At 32.8% G+C, this 22293-nt stretch overlaps 2 protein-coding genes across 2 annotated transcripts in view; both read left to right on the top strand.

The window, feature by feature from the left end:
* The window catches only part of LOC132553089 (dynein axonemal assembly factor 9-like), a 150338-nt gene extending 138193 nt beyond the window's left edge, over positions 1-12145 (top strand). Inside the window, exons 29-39 of the mRNA XM_060217300.1 lie at positions 589-665; positions 786-834; positions 1772-1853; positions 2290-2378; positions 2825-2911; positions 6286-6392; positions 6565-6639; positions 6878-7083; positions 7584-7649; positions 7962-8055; positions 9057-12145. Coding sequence (XP_060073283.1) covers positions 589-665; positions 786-834; positions 1772-1853; positions 2290-2378; positions 2825-2911; positions 6286-6392; positions 6565-6639; positions 6878-7083; positions 7584-7649; positions 7962-8055; positions 9057-9166 — 1042 coding nt within the window. The 3' untranslated portion in view covers positions 9167-12145. The remainder of the gene's footprint in view (positions 1-588; positions 666-785; positions 835-1771; positions 1854-2289; positions 2379-2824; positions 2912-6285; positions 6393-6564; positions 6640-6877; positions 7084-7583; positions 7650-7961; positions 8056-9056) is intronic.
* A 2599-nt stretch (positions 12146-14744) lies between these two features.
* The window catches only part of LOC132553086 (exocyst complex component 6B-like), a 31573-nt gene continuing 24024 nt past the window's right edge, over positions 14745-22293 (top strand). Inside the window, exons 1-5 of the mRNA XM_060217297.1 lie at positions 14745-14905; positions 20736-20901; positions 21224-21362; positions 21838-21883; positions 22086-22290. Coding sequence (XP_060073280.1) covers positions 14745-14905; positions 20736-20901; positions 21224-21362; positions 21838-21883; positions 22086-22290 — 717 coding nt within the window. The remainder of the gene's footprint in view (positions 14906-20735; positions 20902-21223; positions 21363-21837; positions 21884-22085; positions 22291-22293) is intronic.

Genomic DNA, 22293 nt, shown 5'->3' with positions numbered 1-22293 from the left:
ATGTGATATGCTACTGTTGTGTTACTTGTAAGTTTTTTCAGTAACCTGAGGAGATGTGATATGCTACTGTTGTGTTACTTGTAAGTTTTTATTAGTAACATGAGGAGATGTGATATGCTACTGTTGTGTTTCTTGTAAGTTTTTTCAGTAACCTGAGGAGATGTGATGTGTTACTGTTGTGTTACTGTAGTGTTACTTGTAAGTTTTTTCAGTTACCTGAGGAGATGTGATATGCTACTGTTGTGTTACTTGTAAGTTTTTATCAGTAACATGAGGAGATGTGATATGCTACTGTTGTGTTTCTTGTAAGTTTTTTCAGTAACCTGAGGAGATGTGATGTGTTACTGTTGTGTTACTGTTGTGTTACTTGTAAGTTTTTTCAGTAACCTGAGGAGATGTGATATGCTACTGTTGTGTTACTTGTAAGTTTTTATTAGTAACATGAGGAGATGTGATATGTTACTGTTGTGTTACTGTTGTGTTACTTGTAAGTTTTTATCAGTAACCTGAGGAGATGTGATGTGTTACTGTTGTGTTACTTGTAAGTTTTTCAGTAACCTGAGGAGATGTGATGTGTTAATGTTGTAGGAATGTGGACATTGTTCAAGTGGTACAAGCAATACAGTGTCATCCAGACCCAGAAGTGAGAAAGGTCACCAAAATAGGTGAGATAGCCATCATTTAAAACAACTTATCATTATCTGTCAATTCTTCTGCTTTTATATAGCACTAACAAAGCTGGAATGTTTAGGTCTATTTTATGAAGATTATTTGTCTATTTTTAGGTGCTGTGACCGTGTGTGTTGACCCTCTTAATGCTTATATGGAGCGCAGGTGAGATCAATTTTTACTTATGAAAATTTATAATACTGGCAGTTTCAGTACAAAACATTTTCTGTGATTTTTAGGCTAAACGTACTCAGTACGCGTAGCCTATTGCGACGGCCTTTCAGACAAAATTTACCGATCCTGGCCTTCTCATTGGCTGAAATATCAAAAAGAGTTAGAGCCCTCTAGCGGCAATTTTCTGCGTAAATAATGCCGCAATCTTTCAAATCGCTATTTTAAAAGCATCCAAAATTAGTTTATTTTTCTAATAACAATACGATTACTATGTATTAAAAAAAAGAAGCACAGTGTGGTTGAACTATTGATAAATTTTGAACAATATATTTTACGGAATTCTCGACATGATGTAAGCGTACAGAACACTACGTGCGAGTTGATAAGCTAGTCTGGGGGCTTGGTTTGAATTATCAACTAACAGCACATATAAACAAACAAAACTTACAAACAGAACATCAATTTTGTTTTATTTCTTGTTAACTTCCAGAACATTCTCAATAATGTCTTCTTCCCATGTGGCAATATTTAAACTTCTCACCATAGCTAAAGTTTCAATGTTTCCAATAGCCAAGAGTGAGAAATAGTACACAAACGTTTACTTTCATTCTAGTTTCTAAAATTTCTTTTAAAAGAAAAAACAAATGTAATTAAAAGCAATAGTCAGTTCAAGACTGACCATGAGGTTTGTTTGTATGTCGCAATGTATTCATGGAACTTCTGTGGCAGTAGGTCTAATGTGTAAAGGTAGACAACTCCTAACAGCTTTTTACTGTGGAACTGGAACTAAAATATTAAAAAGTTCATGTTTAATACTGCATCTTTCTATAATTCAACTGTGATATTGAATTACAGCAGTGTTTTGTAAGCATTATAAAAATCTTTTTCAGTTAACATTAAGATGTTTGAATAATGTTGTGTATTACAGGTTAACACTGCCTTATCTGCTCAATGACTGTGCCCAGGGGTGGGTCAACAACATTCTCTTCACGTCTTCTACATCAGTCAAGGTAAATCTCTAAACTTTCACCGTTCCTACATCAGTGAAGGTAAATCTCTAAACTTTCACCGTTCCTACATCAGTCAAGGTAAATCTCTAAACTTTCACCGTTCCTACATCAGTCAAGGTAAATCTCTAAACTTTCACCGTTCCTACATCAGTCAAGGTAAATCTCTAAACTTTCACTGTTCCTACATCAGTCAAAGTAAATCTCTAAACTTTCACCGTTCCTACATCAGTCAAAGTAAACCTCTACAATATTAACTCTTCTACTACAGTGAAGAGAAATCTCTACGATTTCCCTTCTTCAACATCAGTTAAGGTAAACATCTACAGATGTGTATTTAACCACTCGTATATCTCTGTGGTTATAAATAAGTTGGAGTTGATTTGACATTGTCCTTTTTTTACTGCCAGGTAAATTTTGTTACAATTGACATTTTCAGAACCAATCACTGATAGAAATCCAGAATCTGCTTCGTTCAATCAACACAGATGTGGCATTTTTCTTGGCTGAGAATGGCAAAGTGACTAGGTGGGTACAACTAGGTAGTCATTCACTGAATTGTAAAACAAATCTGCCCTGCTATATTTATCCCACAATAATCCAGATTATAAGCTAATCCATTATCATTTTTTTTTCTTTAGAACAACGAACTTTTACACTGTCCAGTAGATGTGTTTATCGGACATTGTCTATAACGAGCTGTCTTTTTGTTGTAAATATTTATCTTTGTCAGATAATACATACATTACTTATTTATTGTACCTGTAATAACAAAGGACCATCGTAGGGCCTGCATTATGTATATCCACATGACTATGAAGAATCAAGAGGTGTACCGGAAGCTTGTCCTTCATAAAATATGGTAGTCAGTTTTCTACCATCTAATCCATAGAGGAACACTAATGTCAAATAAAACCTGTAGAGTGATTTTATTTAGTGTCAGGCACAGAAAATTTCCTATTCTTGTTGTACAGGAGTATGGACATCGATGCCATGTTGTCAGAGACAGCATTTATGCAGGATGAAAAAGTACGAGCAAGACATCTGCTTTGTCCAGGCTGGTATGTATTTAGTATATAACTTAAATTTCATAGTGTCATATTTTTCCATCCTCATCAATGAAGAAATATTTCTTTGTGTCACCTTGCTTGTCTAAAGCCACAGGTACAAGATGGTCACATTAAAACAAGTAATAAATTCTCCAGTTATCACACATACAATGTCAGAGTGTATGTTAATGTTCCTCTGAAAAGTTTGTTTTAAATGTTATACCACTTTGTTAAATGTTATACCTCTTTGTTAAATGTTATACCTCTTTGTTACCTCTTTGTAAATGTTATACCTCTTTGTAAATGTTCTACATCTTTGTTACCTCTTTGTTAAATGTTATACCTCTTTGTTACCTCTTTGTAAATGTTATACCTCTTTGTTAAATGTTATATCTTTTTGTAACCTTTTTGTTAAATGTTATACCTTTTTGTAAATGTTATACCTCTTTGTAAATGTTATACCTCTTTGTTAAATGTTATACCTCTTTGTTACCTCTTTGTAAATGTTATACCTCTTTGATACCTCTTTGTTAAATGTTATATCTTTTTGTAACCTTTTTGTAAATGTTATACCTCTTTGTAAATGTTATACCTCTTTGTTAAATGTTATATCTTTTTGTAACCTTTTTGTAAATGTTATACCTCTTTGTAAATGTTATACCTTTTTGTAAATGTTATACCTCTTTGTTAAATGTTATACCTTTTTGTAAATGTTATACCTCTTTGTTAAATGTTATACCTCTTTGTTACCTTTTTGTAAATGTTATACCTCTTTGTTAAATGTTATATCTTTTTGTAACCTTTTTGTAAATGTTATACCTTTTTGTAAATGTTATACCTCTTTGTTAAATGTTATACCTTTTTGTAAATGTTATACCTCTTTGTTAAATGTTATACCTCTTTGTTACCTTTTTGTAAATGTTATACCTCTTTGTTACCTCTTTGTTAAATGTTATACCTCTTTGTTACCTCTTTGTAAATGTTATACCTCTTTGTTAAATGTTATACTTTGTAAATGTTATACCTCTTTGTTACTTCTTTGTTAAATGTTATACCTCTTTGTTACCTCTTTGTTAAATGTTATACCTCTTTGTTAAATGTTATACCTCTTTGTAAATGTTATACCTCTTTGTTAAATGTTATACCTCTTTGTTACCTCTTTGTAAATGTTATACCTCTTTGTTGTTACCTCTTTGTAAATGTTTGTTACCTCTTTGTTACCTCTTTGTTAAATGTTATACCTCTTTGTTACCTCTTTGTTAAATGTTATACCTCTTTATTACCTCTTTGTAAATGTTATACCTCTTTGTAAATGTTATACCTCTTTGTTACCTCTTTGTTAAATGTTATACCTCTTTGTAAATGTTATACCTCTTTGTAAATGTTATACCTCTTTGTTACCTCTTTGTAAATGTTATACCTCTTTGTAAATGTTATACTTCTTTGTTACCTCTTTGTTAAATGTTATACCTCTTTGTTACCTCTTTGTAAATGTTCTACATCTTTGTTACCTCTTTGTTAAATGTTATACCTCTTTGTTACCTCTTTGTAAATGTTATACCTCTTTGTTACCTCTTTGCTAAATGTTATACCTCTTTGTTAAATGTTATACCTTTTTGTTACCTTTTTGTTAAATGTTAAACCTCTTTGTTAAATGTTATACTTTGTAAATGTTATACCTCTTTGTTACCTCTTTGTTAAATGTTATACTTTGTAAATGTTATACCTCTTTGTTACCTCTTTGTTAAATGTTATACCTCTTTGTAAATGTTATACCTCTTTGTTACCTCTTTGTTAAATGTTATACCTCTTTGTTACCTCTTTGTTAAATGTTATACCTCTTTGTTACCTCTTTGTAAATACCTCTTTGTTAAATGTTATACCTCTTTGTTAAATGTTATACCTCTTTGTAAATGTTATACCTCTTTGTTAAATGTTATACCTCTTTGTTAAATTTTATACCTCTTTGTTACCTCTTTGTAAATGTTATACCTCTTTGTTACCTCTTTGTTAAATGTTATACCTCTTTGTTAAATGTTATACCTCTTTGTTACCTCTTTGTAAATGTTATACCTCTTTGTTACCTCTTTGTTAAATGTTTGTTACCTCTTTGTTAAATGTTATACCTCTTTATTACCTCTTTGTAAATGTTATACCTCTTTGTTAAATGTTATACCTCTTGATTACCTCTTTGTAAATGTTATACCTCTTTGTTACCTCTTTGTTAAATGTTATACCTCTTTGTTAAATGTTATACCTCTTTGTTAAATGTTATACCTCTTTGTTACCTCTTTGTAAATGTTATACCTCTTTGTTAAATGTTATACCTCTTTGTAAATGTTATACCTCTTTGTTACCTCTTTGTAAATGTTATACCTCTTTGTTAAATATTATACCTCTTTGTTACCTCTTTGTTAAATGTTATACCTCTTTGTAAAATAACCTGTCAACATTGATCTACTAGCTGGTAATAAATTAAATCTATTGGAATCATTGCCTTTGTAGTAAAATGGAAGGTTTTGCTGCATTGTTAAGAAGTTTGGTCAAAACCATCCACAGAAACCTCTAAACCTGATAGTCAGGATCCAGTCAGACATACAATGTTTTACAAAGTTATTTAATTTAATCCACTTTCAGTCAAATATACCAAAGTTTAAGAAACAAAGGGGAAAAAATAAAAATGGAGATATGTACAAATTGGACAGGCAATTATGAGAAAAAAACTTTGACCTACTTTCAAAGTCACAAAGATGAAATGTGATTTAAGCTTATAAAAGTTTGTTTGGGCCAAATTTTTCTAAACATTTTATCTGGTACATGTCCTATCTTAGGTGCACTATTAATGTATCTGGTGATGGTACCTGTCACAGACACCCTTTGCTAGTGTATAGCGTGCAGATTATTTTCTGATGCCTGTTTCACTTTGTATGTGCTAGACTATCAGAGAATAGGCACAACTATTCTACCAAGATTGAATTTGCTTTTAAGCTCCACCCTGAAAATTTTAAATCCTTTGGCCATAACTTTCAAATGGAAAGAAAACTGCTCCACGATATATCATAAGCATATACATTTTAGAATCAAACAAATTTACTAGGAAGTGCTATTGTATCAAATCCATATAAACGGGAAATGTGGTCTTTCTATCTGTTTCTCCAAAAACAAGGAAATTAATTTTTACTATGACTTGTAAAATACCCAGGTGAGGAATTATAAACCAGATTTAATCTTGTTGTTTGTGTATTTTTTTAGCATTAGCAGTTGTTAGATTAAACTGGAGTGATAAAAACACCAGTCATACAATCAGCTACAGCTCCATTGTGGTCAATATTGGTCTGTATACTCACTGTTAAATTGCTGAACACTATTAATTGATAATCATACAGGTCCCTGGGGATTTGGAAGGAGCAGACAACTCTACTCAAAATGAACAGTATTCTCCTTAGATTCTCACAGCCTTTGGAAAGTCCCCTTCTGATGAAAAACCTGAGAGGTAACTCCAAGCTGTACAGTACTTTCCTGTTTAAATGAGTCAGATTTTTTATTATTAATTCATTATTTAAACTCTTTGATATTTCTCTTACTAAATCTGAAAAGTCAAGATTTTTGTGCACTTCATTTTGGTCTATCTGAGGATTAACCATTGGTGTTTTGTAAACCTCCAGGTCTGAAGAGCTCTCTGAAGGCTTTTCCTTGTAAGGGAAACATCTACTTCATACATGGCATGCTCCATTTCACAGGTAAGAAATAGAGTATACAGGATTATAATGAAGATTTAGATGATGACAAAAGATGTATGAGTGAAAATGGGGTTATGTATGTTGTCCCAAGTGATTAAGCAGTAATGTTTGAACATTGTAAAATTGTACAGCTACTGCCATTAAGTTTAACTAATATAATTTACTATATATAGACAAAGCTAATCAACCTCCAGATCACTGTTCTGACAGTATATCGTCCTACACATTTACTCTACAGATTCACCAAACCTGAAAGAGCTTCATCATATTACACTCAGTGACACCACAACTCTGAATGCCGCCAAAAATCTCGACCAATTGTCTAGTAATGTAACCAATGGAGATGGTCCCCACATCACTAAGGGAGACAACTTCCTAGTGATTACTGGATGTGGACTGAAGGAGGCTGTGGTGAAGGACTGGGTCAGAATGTGTGTTAAACAGGTCAGCTCTACCAGTTCTACTCAAAAGATTCTCCATAATGTTGGCATGATCGAGACTCTGAACCAAGTCTCCTCTATTATGTTATAGCTATATTCATATTTAGCTCAAAGTCCTGAATATTTGATTATGTTTGAAATTTTTTTTAAACTTTTGTGTCCTCTTGATATATATCTTTGCTATTATTTTTAGTTTTCAATTCATGTTTTTCAATCAGGTTATGCTAAAGATCAAATCTTTAAAAGTTGTTTGGATGTTTATGTTCACATTTCAAATACTTTAATTTTCTAGTGCTATATGTTTAAACTTCATAAATCTTTCTTGTTGTTGTGGTGTGTGATTTCTTGAAGTTTACAATCCAGGAAATCAGCTTCAGTTTTTTCAAAGAGTCTTTTGAATATATCTTTTGTTTTGTTTCTATAACCAGGAAATATCTTATTTACCAAATATTGTGTTGTCATGTAAATCTGTCTCAATATACCAAGAAATGTTGTTGTTTACAGAAACCTGAAAAGAAGAATCTGATAACGCGTAAAAATGTCTCCAGGGAAGATGTGAAGCAAATCCATGTAAGTATATATACTGTTGTACAGGTAATACACAAGTTGTTGTTTGTGTTTGCTCTCTAAAAATAATGATGGTTAGTCTGTATCTAGTACATCATACATTTTGTATGCGTAGTTTGATCAGAAATTTGAAAAGTTTTTATGGTTACCATTCTATCATTCAGTGAAGTCTTAAAGACTAATGTGTTTTATCACATTAAGATTTAAACAATCTAAATTTTACCCATGTATGTTATAATGTAATTGTAAGTTCAGGAGTCAAAAGTCTTATTGGTAGGTAGATCGCAGTAAATATTTTTTTTTCTCCCTTGGCAGGCGAAACGCCACCTTGATGCTCTTCCTGAGGGTTGGTTCTACAATGGTACACAGTTTGTTAGCTTTGATGGAGAGAAGCAGAATACACACCCGGGTAAGTTTTACCTCTATAGAAGGTATGTCATATCTCCTCACACTCTCTTACAGAGGTAATGTTGTAGAGGGACATTAAACAACCTGGATAACACTGAAAATGTTAACAGTGTAGGTGATATGGCTGCCCAGAGCTGCTGGTGATTCAGTCACCAATACTGGGAAAAGCTTCCTTTCTTTTCTGTTATTCAGTTTTGCAAAAATTCATGATATTGAGACTAAAATGTCTTTGTTTCATATCTCACAGAGATGTAGTAAGCAGTATAAGGAATTATTACTCATTGTCAGTGGACAATTTTACAATTATTTCTTTCTGATATATTCTGTCTCTTAATCAGTGATGTTGATTTCTGCTGCAGGACTCTGGTCATCATTTTGTTTCACTATAGTTCACAGAGAAACAAGGGTTTAGATGATATTTGTATTTCTTTAACAAATTAAGTCAGAAATACAGCATAAAAACAAGTTGATATGAAGTCCTACTTTTGTGTAAATGACCATTACATACTTGTCAAATATTGACCACATGTTTGGAGATACTGAAAAGACTTGTGTTGTTTTGTAATACAATTTATATATGTACAAAAATATTATTCAATATAATATATTTATAGTCCTTTTTTGGTTTGTTATGCTAAGAGCATTTTCAATGCTCTTCAGCATGTTGTTGTCGCCCTTGAGTATCAGTACTTCGTTTTCATTGGTTCATAAATCGAAAGTTTACTCCTACTCCATCTGCCGGACATTACTGTAATCATTGGATTATCGCCCCTACAAGTTGCTGATGCTAGTCATTAAATGAAACAACCTTATCGACATTTTCTTCATTACTTGTTCATCAAGAAAATGTTGTGTGTTGTGTATTAATGATAATCAGACATCGAAATTTGTAAATACAATGACAAAGACTCACGTTTTATGGTGGTAAATTTTACGAGACGATGCCAATATGGCGGCTTAACTTTCTTTTTGATGTTTATCTTAATTGATTTCTGTTGACAGACCTGGACATGTTTATCCGACAATACATAGAGGAGACCAACCATGAGGTGGAGACATTCAATAAAAAAGTGGACGAGATTTCTAGGAAATATGTGGACCTCTTCTCATGATTGCCATGTGTACAGATGTTGTGAGCTGACAAGATAACCTGTTGTTTCCGAGCTTCCTCTGGCGATGTCTTCATATGAACAAAAATATCATGTTGGCCCTATCGTCTACTTTCTGCTGATCACTGTACATGCTCCTGAACTCTGCATGTTTGACTGGACTATGATCCTTTTCTAAATATTTTGTTAACCTTTGACCTCAACATCGTGACCTCTGCTTATAATCCTTGGAAACCTGAAAAATATGGGATGGTAAAATTTACCTCTGTGGTGAATGAATAAGTGACCTAATGGGAGAATTTTCACGATGATGACTTCTCTTGACTTATTGACCATTCATAACCTTTCTGTCATGATTACTGCTTCATTACCATGATCTCTGATGACCTTTTAACCTGGAGGTGTCAATTTCCAAAGAGCCATACTAAACAAAGCCATAGAATAAATGTTTATGCAAAACACTAACAGTATTAAAAGAAATTGTCATAATTTGTTTGAATGTCTCTGAGAGTGCTGGGAAACTGTGGTTTACCTAATGCCAGAACATCTGATATAGTCCAGGGTTTCTGGTGATAGACTGCAGGATGTTACATTCATTTTTTGGATGCTTACTGAAGAGGAATTACTGATACTGTTTTAGAATCAACAATGTTTGATACACATTACATGTATTGGTGTAGTGGTATAATTTGGAGGTACAGTAACTTTCCCTTTATAGAAATCTACAGGGTATTTGTAGCCATATTTCTGCTTCCTCACTTAGTTTCATCATTCCAGTGATAAAGTTTTAATCCACAACAGTCATTTGTGTTTTCATTAATTACTGAGAACATAGTAAAGTCCATTACCCAGTAAATAACAAACAACATATACTTTAAAATAGGACAGAACAAATGTATAAGTATGATGTGCAGTGTTAAACTAATGTTCAGCAATATGAAGGAAACAATGTCTTGCATTGTTTATTTCTTCCTTTGAAATTGTATACTCTAGCCAGGGTATTGAATTTAATCATGTTTTAGGTCAAATAGTAAATAAACTGTCATAAAACACAAGTAAAGTTGTATGTAAAGCGATACCAATGAACCAAATTTCAATATAAACTAGAGAGGTCTTCCTTAAAAGTAGGATTACCTGTAAATGATTTTGCTATATCTAAATTAGAAAACATGTGTAAGTAAGATTTGTCCTTTGTTGAGTACAACATAAGACTGCTGATTGTTGGAGAATCCCACCTCCACACCTGATACATACCGTATATATATATATATATCCGAGTTGTTTTCTATGTGATGTTATCACATACTATCTCCATCCACTTATGTTGTTGATGTTGATGCTGTGTTTAATGGGCTTCAATTACAGATGTCTGTAACTTAGGAAGTAAATTGTTGATGTGTGGACTTTAAAAAAAGCTGAAAGTTTTTATCTTCAATACAAGAAAACATTGTAAGATCAATACCTAGTGAAATGTAAAAGTGATGAAGTTATTTTCTCAATCCAATTATAAATGGTAAGGTATTTGACAAATTGAGTCTGCAGTCCTATTATCATTTTGTGTATCTGTTGTCAGTATGAGTTTCCTTAACAACCAGATATTGTAACTGCTTCCAGAATAAAGAGATGATGACTACTGCTGTACTATACATTATACCTGTCAATAAGCTCATGTCTGATAGTAAGCCCACTTACATCTAGAACACTTATAGAAATGCCAACAAACTACTATGCCGTTGTGGTGTAATAAGCCGAGTTGTGTTAATGGAGTCAGTTTGTAATAACTCCTTAGACTTATAACCAATGTGCTAAAACATATAATACGTGTGATCCATGATTGCTCAAAACTCTTGATACAGACCTTGTTAGATAACTTCACTTATTAATGGTTCCATGTCCTTGTGTTTAACGATGTGACTGTCCAGCTGCAAAGTTTAAATGTTATGTATGATGAAAGATATATGTTTGTTTTAAATTTTTTGTTTGTTGATAAATTCACCAGTCTAATTTTGATACAAGTATAATCTGATCAGGTTAATATAAAGTTAAAGTAATTAACAACATTCCATCCATTTTCTGTCTGTGATATATTGTCAGTGAGGTTCATCTCACCCTATAACATAGATCTGTAACATGTTTAAGACATGTATAACATAAGCATGTGACATTCCACAGACTTATGTATGTATGTATTTCAGCGTGTTCTTAAACTTATAATTTCATCCAGTGTGAAATCCAAGTTACTTGCATTAATAAATATTGTACACAGTTTTAAACATCTTAATCAATAAACATTTGAGTTACAGAGTCTGATCTCACTAAGATAAATTTGTTGTATCAATAAGATATCCTAATGTTTGTTACAATGTATATCCCTTTGTCACCTATATCCTTATAAAGCCTCACATTCTATGGCCTGCACATTTTGCCAGGATGTATCACATGGGTACAATAACAATAAAGTATATCGTTTACACAAATTATTTATAATTAATTGGGGTCTTGAATAATTTGAAGTCCTCCTATGTTATTTTTCACATCTTATTGACAATCAGCTAAATAAGGGAAATAACTCATTGATAGTAAAATTATCCAAAAAACATGCAGTGTGGAATATTTCTTTTCTGAAATGATATTTCCTTTATCTCTACAGATTTTTTAGACATATTCATAGTAATAATAAAATGCACACACAAGTATAAATGGACAAAGGTCTATTGTATCATAGTGATAATACTAAGTGGACAACATAATACACAAAACTGAACATCACTTTCACTTATTTGACTTGAATATAGCAAATAAAGTAATAAAAAAAATGTTTTCTTTTTTCTTCTTTACTGTGTTGCAAAAGTCTGTATGTGTGTTATAGTTTGTACAGCATGGTTTTGTTTCTGCTCATTCATGTGTGTGTCTACTTTGTACAGTTTGAGATGTTTCATTTGAATTGAATATGTTAGAGTTTTCAATGTTTGAAAAAAGCTGAATATGTTAAGAATGATTATTTATCTTTTCACCATGATTTGTTGTCAACAAAATAAACTGTTATGAAAAATCAATGTGTTCAGTTTTTTGTAATATTTGCCTTTCAAACATCATGCATAGATAGGTATTAGAAAATACACAAAACTTTTCTAGGGAGACCACATGGGACATCTCTTTGAAACTTTATATATAGATTATTCAAGACTTATTTTGCTCTCTGTATTTTGAGCATGATCAGATTATTATGTCTGACTGAATGACAGATTTTAATTTTGATAGAAGTGCTTTGAATTTTGTTGTAAATACTATTACATACTGCTCTTTAGTGTTAAATAATAATCTCACTTTAGAAGGACAATAGGAACAGTATGATATCAAAACGGCATAAACAAAGAAAGAAGATCACCAAGAGAAAAGAAAAGATGCATCTAACTGAGATCCATGGAGATCATTAGATAGCTGCTTAGATCCATCAGGAATGCCTGGATTAATTATGTAACAATTGCTATGAGAACAATGCACGGGACAATGACATGTTTACTGCAGTCATGTCCATTCAGCTCCTGCATACAAGGACAGTAAAATCACGTCCTAAACGTAGCAATATCACTGTATACTAGCAAATGATTTTTGGCAGCAAGCACTTCCTTCTCAATAATCAGGAGGTCCAAGGTACTGACATTGTGCTTGTAGCATGATGGGATAAGTAGGACTACCAACTTGACTCAAGTGAGTGACCTTGGCCCACTTTCAATACAAATATGTATAACCAGGTAATTATTTTACAATGCTGTCAGCAGGCATGAAATAAACTTGTTCAGTGAGAACTGGTTTGAAAGTGAGTGAGGTGCACTTGTGGTTATTTACTTTCATCTGTCCCTCCACACCTGGCTGGTACAGTGATCACTTCATTCTTCCCCTGGTAAGTACCATACAATGATCAGTTTCAAATTCAATCCTTTCTTTTATCACTTACACATTATAACAGTCATAATATAACTGGTAATCTGTCTGCTATATTGCAGGCTCCAATTTACTATATTCATCAAATGAATTAAAGTACAGAGAAACAGAACTTGGCCTTGGTTGTTCTTTTCTAACAATGAAGGTTCAAAATGGTGTCTATGTTACGGATCAGATGAAAGTGAATGACCACACATAATGTTAAATTATGGTATATTGTGGCTAGTACTTTTCCAAGGTTACATGTGTTTGAAAATCTTTGTTCTTTTCAATAAGTAAGAGGTTCAGGGTATTTGTATAAAGAAGTACCAAACCCTGATCAAGAGTAATCAAGTTTGGTAGAATGACCTTGACCCACTTTCAAGGTTACAGGGGTCAGATGTATGAACATATTTATAAACAATATATGCTTAACAACCAAGTGGCCCAGAGTAATGAAATTGGACCTGTAGTTTGCTAAGATTGACATACTAATGAGATTGTTGAAGTGAATGACCTTGATGCACTTCCAAGGCCACATGCATCAAATGTGTTAAAATCTTCAGATGATTTTATTTTAGATGAGAAAGTTCCCATCAGTTTCATTATTTCCTTTGCAATGAATTTACTGTAATGAAGGTTAAAAATGTATGGTATCAATATTACCGTGAAAGTTACCTTCAAATGTCTTATTATACTAAGCAGGTCCATTGGACCTCTTGTTATGATCTACAAGAGTAAGCCCATAGCACTGAATATACATCAGCTCTGCAGATGAAATGAAAACTAGTCTAAAATACATATTTACAAATAAATGTAGTCATTTATCAAATCCTCACCCCCATGCATTAAAAAATGAAACCTCTTTTAAATCCAGATTTCATTTAACTTAAGGCCAAGAAAATTGTTTCCTTTTACTGTACTTATACAAGCAGAACAAGGCATTTCATAATTATTTAAATATAATTGAATTCTTACTGAAAACTAACGTGCAAAAGTAAATTAAATCAATTGCTGGTATTCAGCTTTGTACTGTTATATGTAACTTAGAAATGGAAAGTAATTTTTGTCTGTATACACAAATTAACGTAATTTTACACCAATTCCTATATAGATTGTCTCCTGAATTTTGTTTAGAGTTTGAGGGTTTAATTTATTCAATGATATTGATTACTTGTAGACATTAGATCTTCTAGTCATACATATACATTGTATGTACATTTACCTGTACATGTACAGGATCGAGTGTTTCAGTTTCTCTTCAGTATATGATAAACTTAAGTACCATGCTGATTTTGTGAGTAGTACAATTATTGTGAAATGCTGAAAAATTCTTTCTCACACTTTTTCCATCATTTCACTTTCCGAAAGTTGACAGGTACAATTGTAATAATTTGAATATCAATTTTAATATCTATTTTTCCTCAGGTGATCTTTATTTCGAATTATAAATTCCTCCTGAGAAATTAGTTTACATAGCTTACATCTTAAACATATTTTTACATGGGAAGATTAATTCATTGAATATATCACTTTTTATTAAAAGAAAAAATATCGTAAATTTAGTCAATATGCCTTTTCTACAGATTACATCTTTGCGGACTTGACAAGTCTATACCGGAAGTAAATGTCAGGTGCGCACTGGAAAATTGTAAATATGGCGGAACCTGTAACTCCCAAGAAGCCTCCGGACTGGAAACAACTGTCGGAGACGGTTCAAGACGCCAATACTTTGCGTCAGGAGTCTATGAATGCCCACCACGATCATCTTATCACAGAAATAGAGACGTCCGATGGACCACTGGGGACTACGCTTAGGTAGGAAATGTTTTGTCCTTACTGGAGGGGGTGGCATCCTGCATCCCCATCCGTCTGTCAACACCCCACATCAGACGTTGGCCGAAATAGACTACTGACCACAGTCCGTTGTCTAAATCATCATTCGTTTTCATCGTGGGATTTCCGTTCTGTCATTTTGTCTTATTTTTGTATAAACATCTGTCTGTTTATCTGACGTCATCAAAATATGTAGCAGACGATTTGTCTGTCAATCTGCTGTCCCGGTAGCCTATTTATCATTTTTACTAACCAACTGAGTATTGTGTGCATATACTTTGTGCAACCATTTTCATTAATTCACTCGTGTGATATATTCCACAGGCTTTTATAATCATATAGTTTTCATCTGACTAAATACTCTGCTGTATATATTTTGTAAGGATGTGCCAGGGGTGGGAGGTGTTCAAAACCCATTTCAAATATATATATGCCAGTCAGGGAAAAGCCCAACTGGTTACTAAATAGTGAATAAATAAAAAATCCTTGTTTTAGTACATAGAAAATAAGTCTAAACGATAGAAAGTTTAGGTTTTGTTTGTTGCATGTGAGTTAAGACTGTATGATTAGAGTCAGGCTCAAATATCAGCAATGACCATCTGCAGTGTGTTATGTAATAGTCAGGTATTGGACTCATAGTTTTCCTTTGGGACTCATCAGAGTTTTGAGAACCTACTGTATCTTTTAGTAATGGGACTCATCACAAGTTTGATAAAGGTATTCTGTGCTTGCTTGAAACAAAATCCTACAAAAATTGCAGGGATGTAGAATGTACAAACAGAGCACTTGGTCTTTCCAAAAGCATCTTTCTGTCGGCCTTTTATAGAGGGCTTATATTTATTGGGCCAATAATGGGCCACATTGGATTCCCAATTAATATTATTTCATATTTAAGCTGAATTCCACAAGTTTTTTATTTACTCATGGACTCAAAATTTCCTTCCATTTCCGTTTTCTCTCCAAAATAAGCCAAAAATTCCCGTACCAGTGGCAAAAAGGCTGTTTTAATAAACGATTGAACTTTAAAAGTCAACAAGTGCATAACAACAAGAGTCATAAAGTGTCTTCAGGAAGTTTGTATTAAATCTGATTAAATACTCAGTATAATATGTGTTTGCTTTGAGACGGAGAGGAGGCAGGATATTTTTCATTACGCCTTCCTATTGTATATGTGCTTGGCTATTTGAACAGAATTTTCCATATCTATTTCTTAAGTATACTTAGTCTATGTCTTAAAGATTGTTTGACATCAATTGCAGAATTGATGATCATGTATAAAAGTTTTTGATTTTGTATGTCAAATTTCTGCTCCACACACACCCTTTTTTTTTAAATTCTTAAATATAGAAATATTGCAGGAATATAAAGACATGTAATTGTTGGTACTAATGAAGATATTTATCCTCAGGTATATGTTTATCAGTTGTTAATAAAATTGTCTGAAATATGATATAGCAGAAATAGGGGTTTTTGTTGTCAACAATTATTTGAATTAAAGCTTTAAGTGCTGAACATATTATACTAAACACTCCAAAAAACTTTACATGCAGCACTGTAAACTTGACATCAGGAAACATTCTTTTTCTTTGCGTGTGGTCAAAATATGGAACAATCTTCTGGAGTATATTGTATCTATTGTATTGGCACCAACAGTTAACTCTTTCAAAAATAGATTAGATGAACACTGGGCAAATCAAGAACTGGTATATAATTATAAAGCAGAAATTCTGTAGTTTCTGGATCTGATGTCTCAAATGACAATAATTATAAACATTATCATTGTATCACTGAGACCTGTATAGAGGATCGTAACGATCCTGCACTGGTAATAAACTAAACTAAACTAAACCAAACTAAACAAAGTATGATAATTGTTTATTTTCAAACATCTTAGAAATAATCTCTATGCTCGTGCTAGACAGGCTGTGCTAGACGCCTTTAAATGATGGACACCAAACTGTGTTTAGTCTGTCAGATATGCCAGAATGGCCATGAAGAAATGATGTCTAGTCTGGTACAAAAGGCCTAGCCACATTTGCACTTTCTGCAAAAAACATTTAATTATAATGAGGTGGTACTACAAAACACTACAAAACTCATTAGGCATCATATCCTGAATATGTAGATACAAAACCACTTGATATGTTGGTGTGTGTCGCTATGTTCCAGCTGTATCTGGTGTGCAATGTATAAATACACACTCAAAGCTTAAGTAGGTCATTTATAATCAGACCTATGTTTATATATCAGACCATGTCCCAACTGGCTGACAATTATAACTAAGATTATGTTACAGGCTCATATTGTTTTACAATTAGGAATGATAAAATCATGCCAATCATACCATGATCAATGACTTTCAACACAGAATAGTTGAAATACATGTGTACATGGTTGAAAAATATATATACATATCATTTTTTTTTTTTTTTTTACAAATTTATTGTTTTATGAAATAATTCTTTGTTACATACATACTTTTGTGGATCACATTCTTTTATGATTTGTTTGTCAAGAAAAAATATGAAAGTTATATTAATTTGGTGTTGTGGTGATGATTGCAGCAAAAATGATGCAAGCGTTTTGACATCACGAAGGTGTCTCCTTGAAATGCTCAAAGCTAAATGAAAATGTAGCTCAGCAACCACTTCATGTTGGGGAAATAATAACTTATTTATCAAAAATTGGTGTGACTCATAACATAATGGCTTTCCATTAAAGTGAAACTATATACATTTATATATCATTACAAAATCAAAATCATATACTTTTGTTGGGCTCAATGTTCGTGGTTTTACAAAAGTACACATTTTTTTAATTGGCTCTTGCTTACATAATCCACCAGTACTAAAATCCATGTAAATGTTTATCTGTTTACCATTTCATTTATATTATAGACAACAATGTTACATCTTAAAATTAAAAATGGTGCTTCAAAATCGCTGCCTCCATTTTGATATTGTCCTGCACATTTTGACTAAAAAACCCTTCAAAAGAAACTTTTTAGAGTTACGTGATGATAAGTATCCTGAAATTGTTATCATTTTCAATGAAGACTTAACGTCAAATGAAAACAAAACTTGAATATAGAAAAATCTGCATAATTTGCATGCCTAGTAAAATTGTGCAGATACTTTTTTTAAGGGTTGAAACTGCTGGAAACCTGCTTTTACTTACATACTTTTAACATCCAAATATTCAGTCTAAAACTATGTCCAGGAGCCATGAAATTAATCTTGAAATATTCAGTTAGAAACCCAGACTAACGATAAATAGTTCAAAACTTGGGAGGATTCTCTTCAAAATTTGTTTTTATCTAGATTACTGACTTTTAATTAACTAGATCTCCTTCTTAATTATACCGCTATTTACATTACAACTGAAAGAGAAAGAAAAAAAATCTGCCTGTTTTGTTCATATTTTGTTTTTTTGTACATCAGACATGTGCTGTACACTCGCCCATCCAAACCTAGATTTATTTATCTTGGGTTTATCAACACTTGTATAAGTTTTCTTTCATGTCTTGATGTCACATTGTGCACATGCACCAGTTGACACAAATGTAGACAGCAACTCTGTATTGCGAGCGATCTGTATACAGAGCTTGGAACATATTTTCAGAAGAGTTTGCATGTGGGTAAGACTTGTAGATATGCTTCATAAACTCCAATGAGACCAATGTAATAAATAATAAATCAATAGTCATACATCTCAATGCACTCTAATATGTCAGTGCTAATTTCTGCTAATACACAAGCAGATATGTGCTCATGGCGTCTTCATTGCATTATCCAATGTAAAGGAGAATGAAATGGAATCTGTCAAGTTCCATCAGTCAAATATGTAAGGTAATCATAATATATTTAACACATTTTTCATTGTCACAAACCAGCCAGTGTCTTTATACCAATTTCCTGTCTTACTAGTTTCTATGATGTTTCTAAACTCATTATCTTGATTTTGATGATGTTGACTCTGATAGTTTGCATTACTATATATAGTAATTATCTTATTATTGTTGCTCATAAATAAATCATCAAGTCCTTCCCATGTCAGTTTTGCATACCAGATAATCCCAATAATTAATGAATATTCAGTTTTCCCCTGAAGATATAGTTTTAAAATCCTTAAGCTACATAGTGTGTGTAGCCCCCTCTTTGGACCTTTAATTTCACATGAAAAACTGCACAGCATGGAGGTTTTTACAGTACATGCACATTTATACTGATCATTTCAAATTCTAGGTTGCTGGGCATGTTATTTATACATACAAAACATACAGGATTATTTTGAGTTTGAAATATGTTTTCTTCTATACATTTAGGTATTCATAGTTTTTACACAAAAAAAAGAAATACAGAAATGTCAGCATTAAATTTTGACGTGTTATAAAAGATGTACTAGTGTTTCCCAAAGTATTATTGCTGGTATATGTCAATGTTTGTATTCAGGATGAGTGTCATATTGTGGAATTAACATGATAATGCCAAGGTTGTGGAGCTCCACAGAAAGAACATGATAATGCCAAGGTTGTGGAGCTCCACAGAAAGAACATGATAATGCCAAGGTTGTGGAGCTCCACAGAAAGAACATGATAATGCCAAGGTTGTGGAACTCCACAGAAAGCCTATCAATAAAACCATCAATTTCCATTTCATAACAATATTTATTATTCAACAGCTTTATTGTTTATACCTACATCACACTATTAGATTTTGTTACCAAACTAATGAAGAAAAATGTTTTAGAAAGTTAGTTGACCTCTGAATTATTGATGACTATATGTCTGGGGCCTTGTGGTGACAGTGTGAAATTTTACACCAGATATATATATCTGCATCCTATTAGTCATGACCACTTGATGAACTGAATATAGTCACTGAAATCTGTCCTGATCATAACTTAAAGCAATGCAAGTAACAGCTCATTTTCGTCCAATGAAAGGTTTCCTCAGCACAGTTAAGATTTCCGATATGACTATAAAGGAAATGTAAGCATGAGCATTCAGTTAGGTAATTGTGTAAAGACTGTTTAACATTGATGTAAAAAGCAGTAAAACTGGAATTAGGGGATTCGTCACTTTGTCCATCTGAAGATGGCAGTTTATATGGTGCAATGCTGCTCACACACACCTTCTCATCCCATTTTAAGAACTGTAGTTCATATGATCTGTACAACCGGTATGTAACACTTTTTATCACTGTTTATATTTTTTTCTCAATGCTTTGATATTTGACTGTTATGGCTTATAAATATACTTTATAGATATAATAATTACTTATAACCATTCATGATATGAGGAAACTTTCTGTAGTGTTTACTTGGGGAAATTGATAGTCACACTGATTTAGAAAGTAATTTTGTTACAGAGATAGATACTACAGTAGGGATATTAGGGAAGGGATAGTTATACTGATTCACAATATATTTGCATTATATATATATATATATATATTTACAAATCTGTACATGAAGGGGATATCAGGGAATTTTACATTCACTTTAATAAACAAAAACCATTTAGGTAACAAAGATATATATATATATATAGGGTAATAGTATGGAATTTACAGTCACACTACTGATTTTTAAAGCATTCATGTTATAAAATGTTGTATATGAAAGAATTATCTGGGAAATGGACTGTCATAACTAGCAAAATGTTTAACTCTCAGAGATGTATATAAACGCAATGTCAGGGAGCTGACAGCCATACTACTGATCAGCAGCTAAAAGCTTTTATGATATAGAAATAAGAATGCAATATCAGGGAATCAAAAACCTGAATAATAGTAAATTGTTTATGTTACAGAGCTGTATATGAAGGTGATGAACTGGAGAAGTTTAAAAAGAGACTGGATGACCACATTAAGTCACATGACAAGGAAATCGAGAGGATGTGTAACTACCACTATCAGGGTTTCATTGACTCTATACGCGAGCTGCTTAAAGTTAGCATGGATGCTGCCCAGCTTAAGGTGATAACCTTAACTCAGCATATACTCTAAAATACAAGAGCATTGCTCAATCATAACCAAACATATATACAGTATAGTTTGGCTCTAAAAAAGTAAGGTATAGTGTAAGTAAGTAGTCCCACAGAAAGATGTGTATTTCATGCTAATTAAACATTATAACAGGACTTCTTATTTACAACCTGTAATTAACGAAAGTAAAAAAAAAAGTCCAAAGAAAAGGTACAATATATTTGTAGCATGTGTATCTGACGGTTCATGTTGTTTTTAATTGTAATAATTATTTCTTTGTTCACTTTTCTGATCACATCTACTCCTCTAACAGGATGAGATCGAGGCTGACAACCAAAGTCTCCAGGAATCCTGTTCGCCTCTCATGACTAAAGGGGAGCAACTTATTAAATGTCGCCGGATACAGCGTAACATAGCTTCTGCTGCTGAGAACCTCAATCTCTGCTTGCCTGGTAGGTATCTGACTCTTATCTGAAGAGTGAATGGAAGGTTTTATGGGTAATTAGGCAACCACTGTTCTATCAGATATTCCTAAATTGTTGAGGGGTTTACTTATTTTACTTTCCAATAGAAAGAGAATAGTCACCTGTAATTCCCATAGAGAATAGTCACCTGTAATTAAGTAGTATTCCCCATTACTTTCCCATAGAGAATAGTCACCTGTAATTAAGTGGTATTCCCCATTACTTTCCCATAGAGAATAGTCACCTGTAATTCCCATAGAGAATAGTCACCTGTAATTCCCATAGAGAATAGTCACCTGTAATTAAGTAGTATTCCCCATTACTTTCCCATAGAGAGAGAGAGTCACCTGTAATTAAGTGGGCTTTCCTATTTCTTTCCCACAGAGAGAGAATATGTTGGAGGAAAGGTAAATGTAATAAAACATTAATAAAATTACATATTTATTTACTTGTTTTTGTTCAGTGTTGGAAATGTACGGGAAACTACAGGACCAGATGAGAAGTAAAAGGTAAGTATAACAGTGAACACACTACTTTCTTTAGGATTGAGTAATGCTCTGTAATGGACAGAAATTACTCATTTATTATCTGAAACAGAATTTTCTCCTTGCACATGTCTAGATATATATATAAATCATATTGTAGAAAGTTTCATGATTTTGTATATACATTGTATAAGATTATCTGATAAAGGATGACGTGTTGTTACAGGTATTACCCAGCATTGAAGACTTTGGAACAACTGGAACACACCTACCTTCCTCGTGTAAATACACACTGGTTCTCCGAGACCATGAGTGATGCTATTCCAAAGTTGCGTGAGCGTATCAAAGAGGCTTCCATGTCTGATTTGAAGGACTTCCTAGAAAATATCCGGAAACACTCAGCTAAGATAGGAGAAGTCGCCATGAAACATGTA

The sequence above is a fragment of the Ylistrum balloti genome, unplaced genomic scaffold, assembly GCF_031769215.1.
Source record: "Ylistrum balloti isolate Yb309-2 unplaced genomic scaffold, AGI_CSIRO_Ybal_v1 Utg370296, whole genome shotgun sequence".
Classification (NCBI taxonomy): Eukaryota; Metazoa; Mollusca; class Bivalvia; order Pectinida; family Pectinidae; genus Ylistrum; species Ylistrum balloti.
The sequence above is the reverse complement of the archived record's forward strand: the minus strand, read 5'-3'. Positions and strand labels throughout refer to the sequence as shown.